At 42.5% G+C, this 22,790-nt stretch overlaps 1 protein-coding gene across 4 annotated transcripts in view; it reads right to left on the reverse strand.

Annotated features, from left to right (window-relative positions):
• The window catches only part of MYO3A (myosin IIIA), a 2,295,212-nt gene that overhangs the window by 124,125 nt on the left and 2,148,297 nt on the right, over positions 1-22,790 (reverse strand). For all 4 annotated transcript variants that reach the window (XM_069648154.1, XM_069648153.1, XM_069648152.1 and 1 more), the window contains 2 exons: positions 16,079-16,119; positions 3,950-4,084 (listed from right to left, as the gene is read on the reverse strand). In XM_069648154.1, coding sequence (XP_069504255.1) covers positions 3,950-4,084; positions 16,079-16,119 — 176 coding nt within the window. The remainder of the gene's footprint in view (positions 1-3,949; positions 4,085-16,078; positions 16,120-22,790) is intronic.

Consider the following 22,790-nt stretch of genomic DNA (forward strand, 5'->3'; position numbering starts at 1 on the left):
AACTGTTTTGACTCCCTCTGTAAACCTTCACACTCTGTCCCCTAGAGACTCCCAACGTAGACAAAAGTATCATAATAACACTCTAATGATAGTAATGAATGCAACTCATGCCATTTTTAATAAGAGTAATTGTTGGATTTGTACTCCTTTACCGCAACATGGGAACAAGGGACTGGGATGGTATATACATCCTTTACCTTTAACGACTGCTTGCTATGCCTCTCTTAGAGCACTATTCTTTGGCCGATGGAATGATAGCATCTCAGGGAACTTTGATGGAACTAATCTGAATGATTTCGAGAAACGTGAATTGACTCCCCTGGGATGCTCGCTTTTTGCAAATAGAAGTAAACCTAATGTCGCTTCTATTAGGCCGTCAGATAAACTATCTCTTCCTTTTCAAACTCTAATTTCTTTTAAAATGGCTCTGATAGGCAATAAGGACGCCGTACCTCCTTCTTATTCTATAAATCATAGCCCTGACTCGGTTCCCTTTTGTGTACAAAGGAATGGCACTCGGCCAATGGGAGATTTTGAAGGTTGTAAGAACATTGTAAATTTGACTGGAGAAAACAGGCCTCTGTATGTAGGGGGGCCTGTTTATTTTGTTTGTGGTAGTTTAGCATTTCCCTGGTTACCCAAGGATTGGCAGGGAACCTGTTATTTAGGAATATTGTTACCCGGGGTATTTGTAGCTAGTACATTGGAGGTTTCTAAGGCTCGCCCGCGGCGGGACAAGAATGGAGATACCCCTGGGCAAGTATTGGGAGATATAGCGAAATCAGTTGTGCCCTTTTGGGGACAAATAACAAACTCTGAGAACATTACGGGATTAGCAAGGGTACTGGAGAGAACGATCAACCGGACCACGGACAAACTCTACAATATGACCTTAGAGCAAAAAGCAATAAGATTGGTAGCACTCCAAAATCGGATGGCATTAGATGTCATTTTGGCAGAACGAGGTGGAGTATGCAAATTAGTGGGGTCCGCTTGCTGTGTTTTCGTACCAGATTCCTCGCCAACAATTTTTAAAGCAATACAATACTTGCATACTCTTAGTTCTGAAGTACATATCCCTGTAGGAGATTGGAATCTTAGCACTTGGTTCTGGGATTCTTTACGATCTTGGGGTTGGAAGGTGCTTTCTGTTATTCTGGTTATTTTGGGGATCCTGCTATTCCTTTGTTGCTGTTTTCAATGTCTTCCGAGTATATGTGGAATGCTAGGGGGATGTTGTGCCCAAGCAGTGAGCACAATAGGGCATAAAATATATGCCCCAGATACAGCATCTAAAGAATTTGTGTTACAAGAGGTTTTGATGAACGACCTAATGGCTATAGATATTACAGACAATGATTCGGGATCTATGGATGACAACACATGGAGCTATTTTCAAAAGTATTAGAAATGATGTTAGCACTTGGCATAGGCCAAAAGGAGGGTCTGTTGGAATTGAAATAATATTATGCCTCCTATCGCAGTATTTGAATGTGTGTTGGCCTACGCCAAGTTGTCTAAAATATCATGTAAATAGATTCCGCGGCAAAGTCTTGACCTTAACGAAAACTGTGTAAGTCGCCATCTTGGATTTAGCCGCCATCTTAGGTTCTCTTGTAAAGTGGAAGTCACCCTGAACATCAAAATGGAGGCCGAATGACATTCCGAGTGAGATTCTGGCCGTTATGACCTCCTCACACATGAATAAGTAATATGCCTGCAGGCCACTTGTCAGGGTCGCGAACTGAGACCTTGTCCTATCCTTGACCTATGTGTAAATGAACAACTGTATCAGCGGAACTGATCAAAATGCATACATTATGGGATTGACCTGGCAAGGAACCCTAGGCCTGGTCTTAAGAATGGTTAACCCGCGAGGGGGTTGGCCAGAGCTGGATAAAGAGTATAAAAACACAAGTATTCCAATGTACGGTCTCTCTCACTAACGCAGTGAACTCTCGTTGAAGTTTGTTATGTTACTCTGAGAGCCGAATAGCTATCCGTTTGTCAATTGACTTTTTGGTAACTGTTGTAGCTTTTAAATAAAGCACTTTGTATGTTCTTTGTAACCTGTGTTGGTGTGTTTCCTTTGGGCTTCCCAACCTCATATCAATTTCTTTGTTTTCACACCGCAAATGGAATTTCATGGAGACCACATATGAAAGGTGGGAGAGTGTGATTAACATGAGGGCAAGATGGAGATTGATGGTAGTAGAATAAGAAAAGACAGAAAACATACCATGGCAGTTAGAGACAGTCAGGCACAGACTGGTGGCACTTAACAGATGATGTGCTCAATGTCTGTAAATGAAGAACATTGCACAGAGCCTGGAAAAACGATGTTGAGAATGGCTATCTGTATATAGGCTCAATCTGGATCTATATACCCAAACAGGAAACTGTCAGTTGATGCATTTTCCCTTAGAGTGTGGACACCTGGCCTTCATGCCTTAGGGTGATTTAATAAGGTGTGAGGGCACATATCACATGACCATGTGGAAGCTAATGACAATACCCGAGGTGACCCTTTACCACAAAACTGTTGTAGGACTCTTTGTCTTGCAGGGAGAGGGAATATTTGTCTTGTAAGTAGATGGTGGTGGGCAAGCCCCTCTGAAATGGCATAATGTGAGAAATACAATAACTACAATGTCCTTTTACTTCCTATCAAAATTTAGTCAGATAACCTTCATCCAGCAAAAGAGACTGTTTAAGATGGCTTCCACCGGGTTCATGAATGTGTTGCAGGCAGCTTGGTCTTGAATGGGTAGAAGGAGGTTTAGATCACATTTTGCTGATGGCCTGCCTGGTGCTGGTCAGGTTCAATCTCATGATTTGAAACTAAAACGCAAGGTAATCTACAAGAAATATAGATTTACACTGCTTTGCAACATTATGTTGAAGATTCCACCGTCAATGCATTTAAATGATTATATTCCTACCAGTATGTGTCACCATAATGTCTGCAAGGCAAGAGATTAGGCACAGCTAAGAACCAGCATCAAGTTTTATGTCATTATGCGATGCTTGTTTCTTGAAATTGGCACAGTATGAGTTGAAAATCTATTAGCAAGGCTCGCAGGAGAACACATGTCTCGACAGCAGATGTAGCAGAGAGAATTGTGCTGCATTAAAAGAAAAGGGGGTCTGCACAAATATTGCTTGTAATTGTAACTTAAATTATGTAGTTAGGTTGCAGCAAAGAAACAGATGTGGAATATGAACCACAGGACGAAAGAGAGATGAGATGGGACAAATCAAACATTATGATCGTAGAAAGTATGTTTAAACACAAACAAAGGAAATAAATGTAAAATAAAATAAATGTAAATTAGGGAATTCGTATATTTGGTCGAATAAAAAAAAACGAGTGGGAAATGTATTCGAAAATCAGCTGTTTTTTTTACTACAGCCGAAAATTTCGAATACATACCCCATTCGGTGTCATTATAGTGAACAAGTACCGCAGGTGCTGCGAAGGTGTCCCCCGCACCCTTATTCATTATAATGCCATTGGAGGTTGCAGGGGCCGCTCTCTGGTGAATAAAGTTTGTAAAAAAAAAAAATAATAAAATAAAATAAAAAACAGAGGACCATGTGGCGCAGGCTCCCATTCAAGTAAGTGAAGGGAACCGGAGTATCAGAGGGATGCAGGAGACGGCGGCACACAAGAAGGTCTGCTGCCAAGAGGTAAGTAAGGGGTTGGGGGGAAGTGGGTTGTCAGACATTTTTGGGGGAGTGAAAAGCAAAAGTAATTTTTGCTCAAATGACTCATTTTTTTTCTTCCTCGAACATTTCTAAGTCGGTAAATTCACGGTAATCTGTAAATTAGTGTATGTCATCAAAACCGTTTTTGGATTCTTAGAACAACTACTGTTCATGACATGATATGTATATTCATTTTATGTTTCTATTTTAGTGTGCGTCGTGGACATTATTTTAAACTTACCCTGTCTTCATAGAGGAAGTCTGAAAATCCAGTGAAGACCTATCTTCCTCAGAACTTCCAATATTATTTTTAGGTACTTTGTGGATTGATGAAATTTCTTCATAATAATCTTCTAAATCTAAAACTTTAGCCTGACTGAAAAAAAGAAGAGACATGAGATGAATACAACCTATTTGAATGTATCCCTCCTTGCGATGCTTGCCGAGAATTTGAAAACGGTTTAAAGATTGGACACATGATAAGGTACACAAAAACCACATGAGGAACTATACATAAACCATACATAGATAAAAAGCAAGAATTGTCCCCCTTCTGTTTTGCATTTCCAGGCAATAAAAGATTACACTCAAGGGATACTCGGAGGCAGATGATGCAAGGTCCAATCCATGCACATTGGCAAAGTCCATTTTACGTTTACATTAGCTATAATGAAGGACTGGATGGTGAGAGACTCATAACAGGTTGTTGATGTATGCCTTTGCTTCACAGACTTGTGCATGAACTTGGGTTTATTATAGAGACAACTTTTATGTCAGACTCACCTAATTTATTGAACAATTTCAAATATTTCATTAAATCTTTTAATGGGTTTTCCATTCAACTACAATGTAGATGAAATGCTTCAAAGTTGATGGCAAGGCAAATTGGTGGGTTGGGGTAGAGAAGTGGGAGATAAAGGGAATTCCGGACATTTGAACTGGACATGTTTAAATTGTATATTTCTGGACCAGTGATTTCTATGATCCTCCATTTAATAATCATGTGCAATAATGACATGCTTACTCTTGATACCAAAATCCATGTTATGCCTCTATGGGTTCAGACTTCAACTGGATGCTCTGAATTCTCCAGTACCCATAGGGAAAGACTGGATATTGGGCCTCACATTCAACATTGTGCTCATTTTTAACCCATAGGTGAATCGAACAAACAAAATATAATTAAAATACCCAGAATTGCAAATTTCCTTGCAATTAGATTAGTCTGTGGAGGAGCAATTTTCCAATTTACTGATTATTTCTTAACACTCAAACCCGTGATTCTACATTTAATTTTGAGAAACAGGCAATTGCTTTCTGGTGTAATGATAACACCTCTTCACTGAAGTGATAACTGAAATCAAAACACCAAATTTCTAATTCCAAATAGACACCATCTTCACTGTTATTCTGCACTACTGTTACCTGACCCTCTCAACAAATGAAGCCAGACTTCATTCATTTCTTGTCCTAAAAGTATCCATTGCTCACAATGAACATGTATGCAGAACATTTGCTGAAGTTGGGTACTTCTGTTCTTCCATTTTGAATTATCTGTATAAGATTCAAAGATGTTGACTTCATTTTGATACACAATATTATTGCAGGTCTTCGGGTTTGATGTTTCTCACAAGAATATATTAGTATTTACAATGCAGTTACACATGTATATTGCTAGACATTGGAAGGATGAGATATCCTTGTGTGCTTTTGAATGCCACAATTAATTGTTAAGTTTGACTTGGATAGCTCTGTGACGATATTAAAAGGTCTCTGAGTGAGATGAGACCATTATATACGAAGGGTTCTTTAAATAGAATTCTTTAATCCTGAGGTGTTTTATTGAATAACTTTAACTGCATGCTATTCCATTTATTTGATTATCTATTTTTTGATGGTTTTAATGGCATCAATGTATAAATTAAGTAAAACACTGCAACAAGTAGACCACTTATCACATTTTCTTTTTGATTAAAATGAACAGACTATTATGTGCTTACTGCTATTTGCATCTATAATATCAGATACTGTCCTAATTAGGAACAATTCCTAGTGATGAAACAAAGCGTGCTAATCTCTTGATTCCTATGCTTAAGAAAATAGTACTCTTACTTGGCATTCACCACAAAGAGCCGTTCCAGGGCCTAGTAATTTCACATTAAACAATAAAAAATAAGTTAGATATAGGGATGCAAAATAAGAGTAGTTGCAGTTGATTAAAAATGTGGTGGCTAGACAAGAAACTCACTTAACCTTTTTTGGAGCACACCGCTCCTGCCTAGAAATCCCTGCATTACCCTACAATGGAGCAAGGAATTACTTTGGAGACACTCAAAAGAATCCACATTTTGATTGACTAGCCCTTAGTACCGAGTAATCTCTTCCAATGATATGCTGCATCCGGACATGAGAGATTAGCATCTGATCTGTAGTACTTTCTTCAATTTGAATACTATATCAACAAACAATTAGACAAAATAGGTACTAAGCCATCGCTGTCGGAAGCGGCCTCTGTGATTGCGTGAGTTCGTGATTGCGTGAGGTGCGGCTTGACAGTCACGTCACTGCAGGTTCCTTTCCTCTGACTCCTTGGAGCCGTGAGTGTGTGTACACGGATACGATGCGACGCGACGCGGGGGCCTGAAAGCTGTGGACTGAGTGAGCGAGCTCGAGGAAGTACTCCAGAGCACCTCCAGAAGACAACCCAAGTTGGTTTTGACCTGAAAGCCTTGCGGGGGCAGTGCAGACATTCGAGAGGGCTCCAGGTTGCTAAGTTTCAGTGACAACGCTGTGTGCGTGTGCAGCGAGTAACGAGTGACGGGTGAGTGACCAGTGAGTGACCTGTAAACTGTGGGGGGGTCCTGCTGTTCTCCTCAATTCTATCCTTAGCCTCATTCATAACGTTGTGTCTGTCACCGGCAACGGCTGAGCAGTGCGCTCCCACGGTGGCCGATTGGAGCCCATAGGTGCCCATAGGGGCCCATAGGTGCCCATTTGTGCCCATTGGTGTCGTGCCATTGGTGCTGTGCTGTGGGGCACGTTTGTCTGTAGCACGAGAGCAGCCAATGAGCTGCTATGCTCTGGGGACTCCGGGCTGATAGCCTTTGACCCAAAGCTTCTGTGACTAGTGCATGACAAACAAGACCTCGTCTCTCTTTTCAAAGCGGTCACCTCCGGCATTGTTCACGGTGATCAACTTTATTTTGAGGTAGATTGAATCCTTGTGGAAGTGCCTGCCTTAAGTGCCTGTTTGGTACACTTGGACTGCGCCGGATACGCATCTCCCCGACTTTGAACAGACTTTTACGGACTGAGAAGGTTTTTTTCGCTGTGAGCCTTGCACCTTCTGCAGAGGCCAAATGGGATAAATCTACAGTGCCTTGCGGAAGTGCCTGTCAGAAGTGCCTGCCTGTTACGCCTGGACTGCGCTGGATCCGCATAGCCCCAATTTGAAACAGACTTTTGTAGACTGAGAAGGCGTTTTTTTTTCTGTGGTGGGCTGGGTGGTTGAAGCTCCTCCGGACCCCTTCTCCTGTGCAGCGGTGTGCTTTGTTTCTCTTGTCCTTCGAACGCTAATGTGTAACTTGTTTGCATTTTAGAGCCACGCTCCATTTGCAGTGGCCAAGTGGGTTAAATCTGTGGCCTTTGGGTTTCTTGTGCATTTCGCTGGCAGAGATGAAGGTATAGTTGTACTGTGCTGCCTGATAGAGTAGACATAGTGAGTGAATTAAAGGCCTTCGCCAGCGGTTTAGTGCGGTGGAGGGGTATTGTGTATCATATTGCATTTTATACTATGTTCTATGATGTCTAGAAGGTGTAACAGTTTTGAATATGTCTACAATCGCACAAATCCTTCCGCCCCCAATATGAGGGGCTCTAAAGGACAGGGGCTCAGAATGTACGACAACATATTATCAGCTCCTTTAATCTTTACTCCGGTCAAAAATACCCTCCGCATGGCAATGAATATGCCATTGCCGCCATCACCTCCAGAATCAAGTGATTCCTTGCTGTTGGAGGGGGTCGCTATAGCACACTCTTCTATGCTCTCCACCGGTGGTTCTGTTGCTTGTAAACAGGACGAAGCTTTCAGTTCTTGCTTGTTCGGCACTGCCCTGGAAAAAAATGTAAATAATGCACCTATCTCTTTTTTTCTGGATACTCCGCCCGATTTATTTTCGGCAGATACTGATCTGCAAAACCTTTCCCAACACCTTCAGGAAAATTCCTCTATTAAGGTGTTGACAACTGGCAGACAGAATATGTCTCAAAATCAGGTGGTGCCAGATCTTTTGAGACAAATACTAGAAGTACTAAAAATACACTCTCTGGGTTTTACAGAATTGTGGATTCTTTCAGAGCGCCAATTAACTGAGTAAAAAAAACATCGGAAGTCATGGTTTCCCTCTCCTTAAAGCTCTCCTCACATGTGCATGTACCTTTTATTGATAATCTTGATTAAAAAAAATGATAGTACGGTCCTTCCACTTATCTTCCCTTCTCTGACGTTGAAAGTGCCAGAGACGGATCCGTCTCATCCAACAAAGATGCTTTCTGTACAGCAAAAAATAAATTCCCCCCAAAAAAATAAAAATAAAAAAACCTTGTTGCTCGCAAAAACACAGTGTAACAAATTTGCGAAGCATACTTGGAGAAACTTTATCAAGGATGAAGTGGATCAGGCAGCTAAATGAATGGACATTATGAGTATAGTGGCTAAAAGGACAATTGCAATAGCCTGGAAGAAACCCTCCGGACCACAGCATAAGATATGGTACAGGGAGCTAGAACGATGGGTGCACGCCGAAACGAAGGCATGGGAAGACAGTGTGAACAGATTCACAGATGCCTCGAGCATGACTTTGGAAGCATGGAAAGATCTCACAGGGTCACTATTTCACCCCTCAGACGACAAGCCCCCATGAATACAGACAAACCTATAGAAAAACGGATCTGCAACCAAAGTTGCAGAACCACCGAGGCAGATGACCACAGCCACAAGGAGGCCTTGGGGGTCCGGGCCCCCCCACCCCCTCGCCCGCCGGCCCATACCCCGTTTACCCCAATGGACACAGATCTATTGAACCTGAGGAGATGCTTGGAGACAGTTAAGGTTAAATTGTTAAAGTATTAATGTTGTTATAAAATGCTCATTATCCTTTAATCAAGGGCACAGGTAGTGCCATGCAAATGTAAAAATGATAAATGCCAATAAACACATTTTAAAATAAAAATGAAGTGGATCAGGCAAACCAGCAATGCTGGAAGGAAATGAGCCATTCATCGGTAACACTGCCTACTCCACTCCATCTAATCTTCTTTCGGAAGAAAGGACCCACAAAAAAAGTTCAAATAAAAAAAATAAGGAGGTCCCTCCCTCCTTAAGGACCCAGTAGGTCCCGAGGGGGGGAAACGCAAGAAATCATTAGATAGGTCTCCGTCATGTCTGCCCCAGAAAGAAACATATGGACTCTTTTCTAAGCCAAGAGTAAATCCATTTAATTCTAATATAACTACATCAGTAGAAGTAATTGATCTTGAAATAGGGGGAGGTGGGTTAGAACCCGTGCTACATATAGACAAGGGCGTAGAACTGCTGACGGCGGAAAGGAACAAAGCGCCTGACACTTTGTTAGTGCCCCTGAAGTCGGCATCAGAGGAAGAAAAAAGGGAGAATATCCCTCCACTTACCATCCTACCTCAGAAACCAGTGGTAGTGACCCCTCAGAAAGAAATAAGGGGCATTGCAAACAAATCACATACTGATATGACCCAAATGATTTGCAGTGCTGTGGAAGAAGCCCTTAGGAACCAATGGAGTAATGTAAAGACTAATACATCTCTAAAACCTACACATTTGGTGGATGTGGAAGTTGAGAAGGAGGGGCAGAGTCTAGAGGCGATAGAGAAATTATTGGAGAACGCTTCCATCATCCCTCTAAAAACGAGTTTTCCAGTCGAATCCTTTGCGTTAGGGGAAGAGTCTCATGGACCCAGAACCATGGTTCCTCCTCCCAGAGAGACTCTGGGTATTCCTGATTTAAAATCCCCCCGAGTATTGGGGGCCCCCCTGCCAAATCAGCCCCCAATGATGGGTGTAGCTGATTCAAGGCAACCGATTCGGGATACCGATTTGAGGGATGTAATGTGGAGGAAGCCATGTCACTGGGATTTCCCTAGCATTCTCCATTATCCACTTTTTATTGTGGTAGGCAACCAGCATTGAATAGAAATAGAATTCTCACCCTCATAAACGATATACCATCTCTGGCGGGAATTGCCTGCTCTGATATTAAGAGGGTGGATTTCATTCATCCCCAATGTTTTGACCATGTGAGGGTTGTTTTTCATTCACATTTGGTGTTTCAGAAACTATCTGAATTAGACCAATTTAATAGAAGAGGGTTTGACGTATTCATTTTTGGTGACGGCTCACAGCAACTGGCCAACTGCGCCATAAATGACGCTTCCAGGCCCCTCTATCCAGGGGGGTCCTTCCAAATAAAGACCTCAGAAAATGAATCAGAGCAAGGAACAAGTTGCCGATGGCTGGCACAGAGTCTCCGAGACTCGATTTCAAAATTACAAACACTCAATCAGCACTTTTAAGTTCAGAAAACACACTTTCTTTAATTAGCTGGAATTCGAGGGGGCATTCATATTTGTCCTCCTCCTCTGAGTTATGCTGCAAACTCAAGTCGAAACATCTAATTTGCATAGAGGAATCCTGGATGTCCAGTGCAGCACATTTAGATGGATATGAGTGTGTTCACTTGCTCACTACAAAGGGTCCTGTAGGTCGCCCATCTGGGGGCATTTTTATAGCCATTAAGATCAACTGTGGCCTTCAGGTAATAGAAATCTATAGAGAACCCCCTTTTGCACTAGGCATTTTATTGGGGTTGAAAGCTTTTCTGAACCTGTCGTATATCCTACTATGGAATGTATACTGGACCCCAGGGCATGATTTGCACACTCTTCTGGAAAAAATTGAATCAATCATGGAAAATTGAGTTTTACTTTATCCTGGGGTGCAATTTATGGTGCTTGGTGACCTCAACACTAATATGAAATCTCTAATAGATGATACAGAAGTTCTCCATGTAGTGCCTGCAAATATAATCCTGGATAGGCCCTGTAGAAATGAACTTTACTTCCATTTACCCAACAAGAAGAAATTTGATGCAAAGCTGTGGAATTTGTTTTTTAAATCTTGAGGATTACGATCTGTGCATCTGCAGTCAAGGGTTGAGTTGGACTATATAACATGGTATTCTGGTGACAGGGTATCCGCTATTGATTACATTTTTGTTTCGGAAGTGGTATTTCATCTAGTCAAAAAATTTGAAATTTGTAGAATTTGTATGAGTGATCGTGGAATGTTGGAGCTTAAATTGCAGACAGTGAGAGATTTTAAGATTCCTGACTATTTGCCGATAGATCTGGTTATTAATCAGGGCAGGAACAGGATCATTTGGCATGAAGACAATGTGGTCGCTTGTAATCTGCTTTTTCAAAATGATTATTTTTAACTACACAGGAGGAAAAACAGGAGAGATTCTCTCAAGTAAATTCAGGTTGCTATTTCAAAACAATTACTTGATAAATCTGTGATTATGCCACGCAAGACATAAGTTCCTAAAGTGAGCTCTGTTATTTTTTGAAAATTCTGCTACTGGCAAACATCCATGAGGAAATGTATTACTTTTTCACATTTTTTCTGCCCCTAAAGAACAAATACAATTTTAGATTGTTTCTCCAATTACTAGTGTTAGAGTAATCCACTTGTCAATAAAGGAGTCCAATAATTTCAGCAGATCTGGAGGGACACTTTCCTGTCTCATCAGAGACTCCTCCACAGCCACATCTGGCATCTGAATATCTTTTCAAGGTCCTCTTAAATTCCTTTAACTTTTTCTCAGCATTGATAGCTCCATTTCAATGCTTTGGAACAAGTAGAAGATTTGAGGTATGGGCGATCTGTTATCTATGTAAGTGGACCCACTAGATATGTCTGACATTTCATCCTTAGACAAACACTTATGTTTTGCCTTTCCTTCTCTATCAAGATGTTTCAACTGTTCTCATTTCAAGAAGTAGAGTATTTCCACATCTCGGTCCCGGCACCACTGGCCTGCACCAGTTCACAACCCATCTCTCTAGGCATGGCAACATTGAGAAAAACTGCATCAGCCACCAGCTTACTCTGATTCCCTCAAGGCCTGCTTCCAGAGAAAGTTATTATGGTCTAGGAACCTTGTCAGGTTTCAGAGTGTTACAAAGATGGATTTTCCAGACATCAGGTATGTTGGCACAAGTTCCTTTTATTAAGATGTTACAAGTATCTGGATGTTGCCCACTTATCTAAGCTCCTATAGTTGTAACATCTCAATAAAAGGAACTTGTGCCAACATACCTGATGTCTGGAAGATCCATCTTTGTAACAGTGGTGACAAGCTGGTCAGTAACAGGACTCAAGGTGAACTGGAGCTGAACAGAAGCACACAACCAAGTGATACCTGCTGTGGTGGTGCAGGAAAGAGTTGGGACCCCCCCAACCAGTACTAGAGACCCACCACCCAGGGTTAAGATGTTGCCACGAGGGCTAAGCTGCTCTCACCAAGGGCTAAGGTGTTACTGCACAGGGTTGAGATTTGGACACCCATAGCTGGGCTAAGGAGCTGCCACCCAGTGCTAAGGAGCTACCTGCTCTGGGCAAAGAAGCCTCCTTTGAGTGAAAGCCGGAAGAAGGGCTCCTAAAGCGCAGGATGTTAATTGACCGGTCTGTTACATATAGTCCACCAGCTGCATCTACCGGAGGTCATCTAGGGCAAAGGTGACCGTGGGTCCTTGTAAGTGACTGCCCGATAAGCACTCAGCCTGTGGGGCGAAGGGAGACTTCAGGCAGTCACCTCAGCAGTAGGGCCGTCATGATGTTTCTCTAGCCCCTGACACCTGTAAAGCCCTGCTGAAGGAAACTGCCTGGGACCATTACTTAAGATCGTATGGCACCAAAGAGCATGGTGGCATCAGTTTCATTATCGGAAGGGCCCGGATCAGTCCATTGCAGCTGCTGGAGACCGGGAGCTCCTGAGCTGCCGACGGCTGTGTGGCAGATGGTGATGTCACTTATACTGCCTGCAGTGATGGCAATGAATATGATTCCTCACCTTGTTCTTGGCTAAGACACTGAGCTCTGCAATGGTTTAGATTAAGGGACCGTCTGTCATCCTTAACCATGATGACATCATGCAATGCTTATTGCAGGAAGTGTTTCAGCCGGTCCCGGAGCGGATGGATGCTTGAGCGCTTCCCTTGCTCGGATATGTGCTGGCTGTAAGCGTGACCAAAGCCATGCGGGCAGAAGTGTGTTTCCTCATTATGGTGATGCAGTGGAACTGAGATGGGGTACTGTTAAGTCTTCCATTCCTATTTAGCACTAAAAGTATAGGAGTGATTTATGTAGCTAAAATCATAAGTACTGGGACGAGGAATAATCTAGTCAACCCTAGGGAGTGTATAGTATAAATACTGGGACGAGAAAGAGTCTAATCTACCCAAAAGAGGACTATAGGACAGGTAATGAGATGAGGAGGAAATACAGAAGCATGAAGAGCACTCCCAGAACCAGTAGTAAACATTAAAGTGCTTCCCGAATTCCTATTGGTCAAGTCACATTCAAAATAGAAGAGGGAAACCAGGGGAGGGAGTTTATCCCTGCCTGGAGGAGCCATAAGCAAGCTGGCAGTGCCATGGATAGAAGCAACACTGGCCGGAACACGAGGTGAGAAGGTGAGGCATATCCTGAGGGTAGGAATCAGAAGGACTCTTCTCCCTACTGGAAAGCAGCTGACTTACCAGACAGTGCAAGAGGGAACACATGGTCTACGTCGGTAGCGCAGCCCAGAGGGAACCTGCAGCTGCACTGCCACCATAGCTGGAACACAGTCAGTGGAAGGCACGCCTGGACCAAAGGCGAGTCCTAGTACTGACCGGCAACTACAGAAATGATCCCTGATGGTAGGGGCCAACACGGGCCGGTCGGTGAGGACAGAAGAGAGGCTAATGGTCCAGAAAAGAAGGGTAGACATCAGTCATCAACACAGTTGCAGTACCTGGCAGGTTAGTGAACCTGGTCTGCCACACTACCAGCAGAGAATCCTACGGGCCTGGGACTCACACCCACAAGACTGGAAGCCAAGTCCACGTTGGGAAAATGTGGACCAATCATAGAAAGAGGCTGTCTTGTGAACTATGGAAACATTAAGAAAATGCCTGGGGAAGGGAGACATTCCCCCTTGCATTGTGAACTGAAGTAAGCCTGAGAAATGGCCAGGGGTAGGGAGATATTCCCCCGGGTGTTGTAAACTGTGGAAACATCATGAGAAAAGGCCAGTGGAAGGGAAACATTCCCCCTGCTGTTGTGAACTGTGAAGTTAGCCTGAGAAATGGTCTGGGCAAGGGAGACATTCCCCCAGGTATTGTGAACTGTGAGGTAAGCCTGTGAAAGGCTAGGGGGAAAAGGCATTCCCCCTGGTGTTGTGAACTGTGAAGTAAGCCTGAGAAAAATACAGGGGAAGGGAGAAATTCCCCCTGATGTTGTGAACCGTGAAGTAAGCCTGAGAAAGATCCAGGGGAAGGGAGATATCCCCCCTCTTGTTGTGAATTGTGAACTAAACCTGGGAAAGGGTTGGGGGGAGGGAGACATTCCACCTGGTGTTGTAAACTGTGAAGTAAGACTGGGAAAAGGCCAAGAGAAGGTATTAATTCCCCAAGCAATGGGAAAACACAGAGAGCAAGATACCTGGAGAAAAGAGGCATTCTCCAGGAACCCAATAGTGAAGAAACAACTATGGGCAATAAGGAATGTTCATGTTTGAACTAGAACTTTACTTTCTGAGTTTGAACTAAGAACCTAACTGCCTTTTTAGCAATACAACCTGCAATCTTATTTTGTGCCTTGGAAAGGGATTGAGACTTTGGGAAGGGAGTCATTCCCTCAGGTAACGATCTCACCTAATAATTGGAACTGTGATATGTCCAGAAGAAGAGAGGTAATTTTCTGGACTAAGAAGATCCACTACCTCTTTAATTTAGTTATAAGTGTAAGGGACAAAAAATATTTTTTATTTTGAGACAGGTCAGTTGACTCTTGATTTACACTGACATCCTGACCAAATCCTTAGTATTTTAGTTGAGGTAGGGCTACCCCTCTTAGGGTAGGGGGAGATAGGTGTTATCTTTACTTCTGGTATAATGAAACACAGCCATGCCACCTGTGTCTCAGTCACCTCCTTCTACACCTTACAACTCTTACTAGGGTGCTGACAGGTGAATGGGCCCAGCACTGGAGCACTCTTCCACACTCTTCCATCTACTTTTCCCTTCTTTGGCTCTTCGGAAGTTGGCATAGGAAGACCTGCAACACTATTCCCAACCATATTGAGGCAGAGGAATCTACCCAGTTCAGAGTGTTCCCGAGTTACCAATACATTGCAGCACATCCCTCTGTGCAGGACCCAGAGAATCCACAAATACGTGGTCCGGCTGCTACTGAGACCCAGGGACATGACCAGATTTCGCCTGCTCTTCCTTCCCTGCACCGGCTTCCTGTGACAAAGTAATGCAGGGTACTCTCAGTACTTTTCACTGGACTTTCCTTTAACAAGCCAAGATCCTAATCTAAATATTCAAAATTCGCTCTCTGGCCAGGAATCTCTGCTCTCCTGCTTCAAATCTCCTACAGATTCCAAAGCAACACATGACTTTGGAAAATGCCACTTCCTCCTCCATCATGGCCCTTCTTGCATGGAACTCTCTCCATCAGATGATAGGAGGCATCAAGAATCACTTGGCCTATCAAGATGTGGCATCGCACTCAATTAAATCTTCCTCATATCCAACTGTATCATCTAAAAAACGTTCATGTGTATGAATAGTTACATAACTACATTAGTAGAAAACAAGAAGAATTCATGCATTAATGTTGTTCAAAAACAATAAAACTGTTTTTCTATGACACTGATTCCCACTGCTTTCCAAATCTTTCTGTTCTAGTGTCCGTTGGTTGCACTATGGACAATAATCTTATATATGCTTATATTTGCACATGTCATGCATATCCAAAATAGTTTGGGACCGTTGAGTGTTAAATTGGGGAACAATATTAGATGCACGTCCCGGGAGGATAGCTCAGTGGCAACGTACTCAGCTTGGAAGCAAGACGAAACGAAGCAACACTGGTTCGAACCTTGGGTCTGCGCTTAGAAACCTCTGGGTATTAAGCACGTTATAAATAATCTATCATATCCAATATCATATCACGTTTATTCCACTTTTGAAAGAAATTGTGACATAACAATGGTCTTACCACTCTTTTCTTGCTTTTCGTTTATCTTCCTTCAATGGCTTCTGAAAAAATAAACAAAAAACGTATCATTCTTTATACAATGGCTGGCTATTTATTAAGTAACACAATGATCAAGTTACCAGAGAATGAAGCAGTACCAAAGGAAACCAGAGATTCAAACTTCTCCAAACCAGTTTTAAGGTATGAATCTTCAGGAGCTGCTCTCACAATGTGGCAGCCATCTCTCTAGGCTAGGTGTCTTCTTACTCTGCTTCTCTCGCTTCTCTTTTAGGACATCCCTCGCTACTCTCTTCCTCTCCCACTTATTACACTGCTCTGGTGTCCTACTTCTCTCTTACACCAACAACATTATTGTAGACTCTTCATACAAATATCCTTGCAGACTACATGTGCAGGCTATGCCTGCTCTGGAACACCGGAACTCAGTTGAGTGGGCCAGAGTACTGACAGAGGCTATTGGCAAAGTGCCAGTGCACTTATTTGCCATTATAGCCCAATACGTTAGGCTATACGAATATTATCACTTGGGTGGATGGCCTAGTTGCCTTGAGATCTTGATACAATTCATTCAGAGTGCAAACACCAGATGTCAGAACAGAAAGAAAGAGTGAACTATGACTCTGTAGATCTAAATCAGACAGGTCTTGAAGATGCCTGCAGTGTAAACCAAGAAACTGAAAAGAAGATTATCCCACAACCTAAAAAACACTGCTGAAGAAAGCCTGAAAAAGTCAGCTGAGTGGGTCAGGCACCAGCTCATGGAGGTCATTTCGAGCCAATACATTAATGCCAGGTGTGTCACTGGCCAGCAGATGTGGGAAGATGCAGAGTGTTTTTGGTGAGCACAGTGCTGCTCTTCAAACCTGTCTGAGCGGTGGAGCAGAAATGCAGACACATGTATTCCAGGCCCCGTGAGACAACTTGAAGCTCCTGAGATATAGCCCTTATTGTCGACTTCCTAAGCAACCCGAGTGGCTGCAGTGCACCCAGATTACAGATTCAATCCTGGTGCTGAAATAGCACTCAACACTCAAATCTTTACAATTTTCAGGGGGTTATACAGATCAAATTAATCAGGTATTTCCCTCTGAAGTTCGAATAAGAGATTCAAGTGTGTGTCTATATAAAGACAGGCAATTATAAACTCAGGACAGGAGAGTTGGCATTCGAAGAGCCAGGAGCAGTTAAATCCTGTTAGGGTAGGGATATGTAGGACAGTTAGTAGACATACATCGAGATTAGGGCCTGGAAAGTGTTAAGGAATGTGGTTAAAAAAAATTGGGGAGCTTTTGACATGGTGCATGGGTGGGTGGAAGTATGAATCTTGGGCGGAGGGGCAGTACAACCCATAAGCATTCTGTAGAAGAGGGCCAAAGCTCTTGAACCCACATGCATATTCTAGGCATTTGAGAAGGCCAAAGCACTAAGAACTCCACATGCATTTAGTAGGCAGAAGAGAATGCTACAGCACTTAGTATGCCATCCGCATTTAGTAGGCAAAGGATAAAGCCAAAATACTGAGAACCAAATCAAAACACTGAGAACCAAATGCACATTTATTGAAGGGGAGTGGCAGGGGATGGGGAAAGGAACAGGGATGAATACATCTTTTGGGGCATTTTCACCTACTACAGCAGCAGCTATTTGCATTGGAGAAGCCTAAATAGTATGTAAATCAATGCACCAGCCATGCTAATTAATAAGCAGCCACAGATATCTTCCTCTTCAAACATAGGAATCTGTTTCAAAGGAATCTGGTGCATGGGAAGAAGTGTAATTGTGCATACAGTGCCTTCGCACATTCATCATTTGCCAGAAGATGGAGTGCAGGTGGAGGAGGCATTTTAGCTAGTACCAAAAGAGGTAGAAAATATGGCATTGGCTCAGTAACACATAGATACATGCATGGATAAGGAAGAAGAGTGGATTCCTGAAAATTTCCCACATGGGATTTCCTTGGAAACAGATGACAATGAAGAACATGACAAATCATATGCTCCATCCCATGATTCAAGATTGAGATTGTTAGGACTGATTATCTATACTCTGGCCTGGTGGACAGATGTATAGAAGGCCAACCTATATTGTGACAGGAACAACTCTGAGAAGCTGTAGCCAAACCAGTTTAGGTAGCAGTGACAGGCGGCCTAGGCTAAGTTCTTCAGAGGTGGTGAGCTTGTAAAGGGTCCACAATTAGGTGACACAGTGGGCAACACAAATTATACTTAGACAGGATGCATAAAAATACAGTTATTTAATTATGGCAAAAACACACTATAGGAAAAATGACTACAAGCAAGTAAACCTATCACACACCACTAACAAACTAAATACATATATATATTCACTGTGGTGTAAAGCATAATACAAATCAAATACTCCTGCAAAGGAAAGGTTAGACAAGTACAAGTATTGCACAAAAGGGTCGACAGAGATGATCCCTAGCTAAAATTGTCCAGCCCTAAATTGCCTGGGGTATTGTGCCCTATTGTTCAGTATACAGTTCCACAGAACTTGGGATGCAGGAACAAATGCAAGTAGGGTCCGTGGGGTCCAGTGAAGGGTTCTTAGATTTAGGGTTCAATGTCGACTAATTCCCAAATTAGCATCAACAGTCAGAAGTCTTGCATATGCAAGTAATGTCAAAGCCAAAAGTATTAGAAATAGGTTTATTATAAGCCCACTAACCTATAATGGGAGCATAGGGGTAGGTTACAATCTCACTATCTTACCCCCCTTACTCCGAATCTTCCCCAGACTTGGTAGAACAAAGTAAGGATTTCCTACATTGCTTTTCCAGCAGAAATCTGCAGTCCTCGATTTTCTGGGGTTGCAGGTTCGAGCTCTACTCTTGTTGGTGTCTTTTGCTGGTGCAAGGACTCTCGGTTGAAGAATGCAAAAACACTCAATGCAGCACCCCTCTCAGGACTGGACTCGGGTCAGGCAAGCAGGTTTCGGACGATGCACGCTGTGCACAGCGATGCAACAGGACTCAATAGCTGTGGTCAGACTTTCCGGTCTATCTTGGGTCTCCTTTGTGTTAGGACATCAACATTTTGCAGGAGGGAGCCTTACGGTGTCAGCTGAGGGTTCACCAAGTTTCAGGCCGAAACCCAGTGCAGTGATGTCGCTAGTATGGTAGCCCAAAAATGAAGCTGGTCAGCCACAGGATGGTTCCTGGGCACTTTCGAAGGCTGTCTTTGGCAGGGCACCGAGCAGACGTCGGGAGTGGTTGGTCATTCCACACCAAGGGTCATAGCACCTTCACAGGACTACCAAAGATCACGAGCAAGACACAGCCTCACCTGGGCTGCAGCAGAAGTTGGTTGGCAGGTCTCCTTCAGTCAGGTTTCTTCATGGGTCTCACCGCTGGACAGGATACTTGGCTCCTTCAGGTTTCTCCAGGATCTCTGAAGAATGGGTGCAGGGGTCCTCTTCTAATCCTAAAAGCCAGGTAGTAGCTAAAACTCCCACTAACCAATAGAAGGACTAGTATGTGAATTGGAGTCAGACTGACCCAGCCCACATCCTGCCTGCAAACACACATAGCCCTCCAGTAGCCCACCAAAACGTGCTGCTTTCTCGGGCATTGGAAGTCCTTATTAGGAATTCCCTGGCCTCTGAGGCCATGAAGAAGGCTAAATAACAAGATGGAAAAAGAACAAACAACACATCTCGTGGCAGGGCATGTTTGACCAGTAGCCACAGTTAGTAGTCAACCGCGGTAAACACAGTAAAGCTAAAACAAAATCCCCCGAAAAAGTGGGGTAAAGTCACTGCTGTGACCAGCCCATCTTTTAAGCACATCTAGAATAACCAAAAATCCTCTGAGTGTTAGTCTAGGGCAAAACAAAAATGCACTTCATTGCACTGCAGTGTAAGCTGCATTGTGCAATGATAAAAAGTAACCACAAGTAGCAACATAGTAATACAACTAAAGGAAACACGGTTTCCCAGTACTGATAGCCTGAAGGACATATCAGTTTGCCCATAACACGTGAGCAAAGGCCAGTGCAGTGAAGCTTAACGCTTCACTGTACTGCAAAAAGTACAGGTCAGATTCAAAAATGAAAAGCAAAATGTTTAGGGGTTCCATAAAGATGGAAGGAAAGGTGCAGTAAAGATAATCTTTCCTAACAGAGATTCAAACAGCTCTTTTTTGATGACATCTCTGATATCGAGGGAGACCAGACAGAAGATGTGGGTGTAAGAAGTTTATGTTGAAAACATTTATATAGTGAACATCCTGAGGGAACTGGAGATGGACCCTGTATCTACGTGCAGAGCTTAATCAGTAAGGTCACTACCAAGTGAAAAGGAGATCTAAAGTTTAACAGAAGAGATGCATTTTGATTTTTTTACTGGATATATCCAGGGAGCCTTTTCTAAGAAAAGGGGGACCTGGCTTTTCCCTGACCATTCCAGGCAGTCTAAGATATATATAAAGTTATTGCAATTGATAAATGTTTTAAAAACATCTAGTGGTTAGTTATACAGCCTTATACTTTGACAAGGTTAGAGTAAAACAATAAGGAATGAAACATCAGGTGTATTTGCCACCTTGGTGTACTACGACAAACAAGAGTCAACACAATGGTGTTTCGACCTATTGCAGTTTGGAAAGCTTCGAAATGACGGCCTTCCTCAGAACTTGAGTTGTGTTCTAGATTCCTCACAGTTTATGGTATGTATCTACAAATTAATGAAAGGAATGTTTTAAGGTTCTGTGGATGGGACATAAGTAAATAAAAGCTCATATAAGTAGCTGAGAGTTCCAGGTATTGGTTTCAGGTTACATATTCTCAATGGCTTTAGCACATCGCAAAACAATCCTATCTCTTCAGGGGACATGTCTTAGTAAAGGAAGCTGTCTGTAATGTCCCCAGTGTAAAATTCAGATAAAGCACTCTAGAGTATAAAGGGTTATGCTAATCAAGATAGTGTTCGAACCTGAAATCAGTTTTATGTAAAAGATACTCGGGCCCAATTTAAGCATGCTGGCCTTTTCTTACATTTTCATCCTTGCCATAATGGTGGCTGTGCTCTTAATCCTAAGAGCAGCAGCTTAACAATACCGGTCATGTTCTCCCACAGCCCTAACTCAATCAAGGCAAGCAATGTTTTCTTTACATGGGCAAACAAAGCACATTTTTGCCCTCTTCAAAGCTTAGCAAATGTTTCAGTGCTGCCCTGTATCCATCCAAACCCGCAGCACTCCATAATCGAATCCAATACAATACTGGTTTAGTAGAGATAGACTCTCTTATGGGACACATGTCCACTTTGAGGTTCAGAAGCACATTAAGGGAGCACTGTAGGATCATCAAAAGGTGCTCCGAGAAATTATTTTCAACCCTTTCTAGACACAAAGTATTTGCATATCCCCAAAGCTCTGCCCCAAAAAGAGATACAGGGATAGCGTGTTTTGGACATGATCAGCTTGCATTTGGAGGTGGAATCACACACATTTTAGTAAAATACATCTTGCATTACACACACTCAAAATCCATGGGATTCACAAACATTGAGGGCATAGATTAATGAGATTGTGCAATGGGCCAGCTATGCAACCACCAAAAACCATTTGTCCCTTTCATCGGCAAAAAATATTTTACATGTCTTTCTTTGATTATTTTTAAATTGTACATAAAGTACTCATTATGGACATTCATAATATTGACCAATAAACATTTTGCCACAATACTGACATCCATATCTCAGCAAGCAGCCTCCCACACATTTCTTTTTTGCCATCATCGAAAAATAGGCCTTAAAGGTAACTAACTGCACCTCTCCACCCTGAACAAGAGGCAAGGTTTTATCCAGACCCAATATTTCTTATTAGATAATGCACTGCAGACTAGGCACTCGCTGCCATCTCCAAGATTGTGCAGAGTGCTTAGTAATGTAGTGAGATGAGTTTCCACTTACATACTCTCAACGGCATTTTAACTTGAACTCTTATGGTCTTATCTGTGTATAATGGCCTACTGTTGAAACAAACCAGCAATATGATCAGTGTTAAAAGAGCTATGTTCCATAATAAACAAAAAGACGTTTAAGGATTTACTGTTTACTTTACTGACCCTCCACAATAGACTACAATGAAAACACACTGCTTGACTGAAATGTGCACTGCTGTTTTCGCTCAAGTGGAGGGGGGACTGAAATTCATGACTGCATGGAAGGTGCTCCAGCTCAGTTCATGTGATGTAATTAGGACTACAAGTCTCATAATGCATTTAACAGAGACATTAAAGTCCAGATGGATTTCTGTCTACCCCAGATGCAAAGACAATTTCCATTTTTGCTAAACTGCCAAGCCTTAACTGCTGTACTCTACTCAGTATTTTATCAAAGAATCAAATTCCAGACTTTGTAGTGCTTTTTTACCCTTTGATCCTACCAAATTAGGATTTTGTAGAATCCCTTTTGAAGAACACTTTCTTTTCGCATTGCTGCTGTATTATCCATGTTTCGGGTATTGCACAATGCATAAGATCATCAGCCCAGAATGGAGTACCGAGCTGACAAGCTTTTCAGTGCGCTATATAGTATTACATTTCTCTTTTCTTCTTTCTTTTTCTTTCTTCATGTTTTCTCTCTCTTTTTTCTTGGTTTTAGATCTTATACAAATTTACTAATCGTGTATAGAGGGTTGACGACAATAGGGTATTGGTATGTTTGTTGATATGCTCATTGGATAATTATA

This window comes from Ambystoma mexicanum, chromosome 2q, assembly GCF_040938575.1.
Source record: "Ambystoma mexicanum isolate Mex_15411 chromosome 2q, UKY_AmexF1_1, whole genome shotgun sequence".
Taxonomy (NCBI): domain Eukaryota; kingdom Metazoa; phylum Chordata; class Amphibia; order Caudata; family Ambystomatidae; genus Ambystoma; species Ambystoma mexicanum.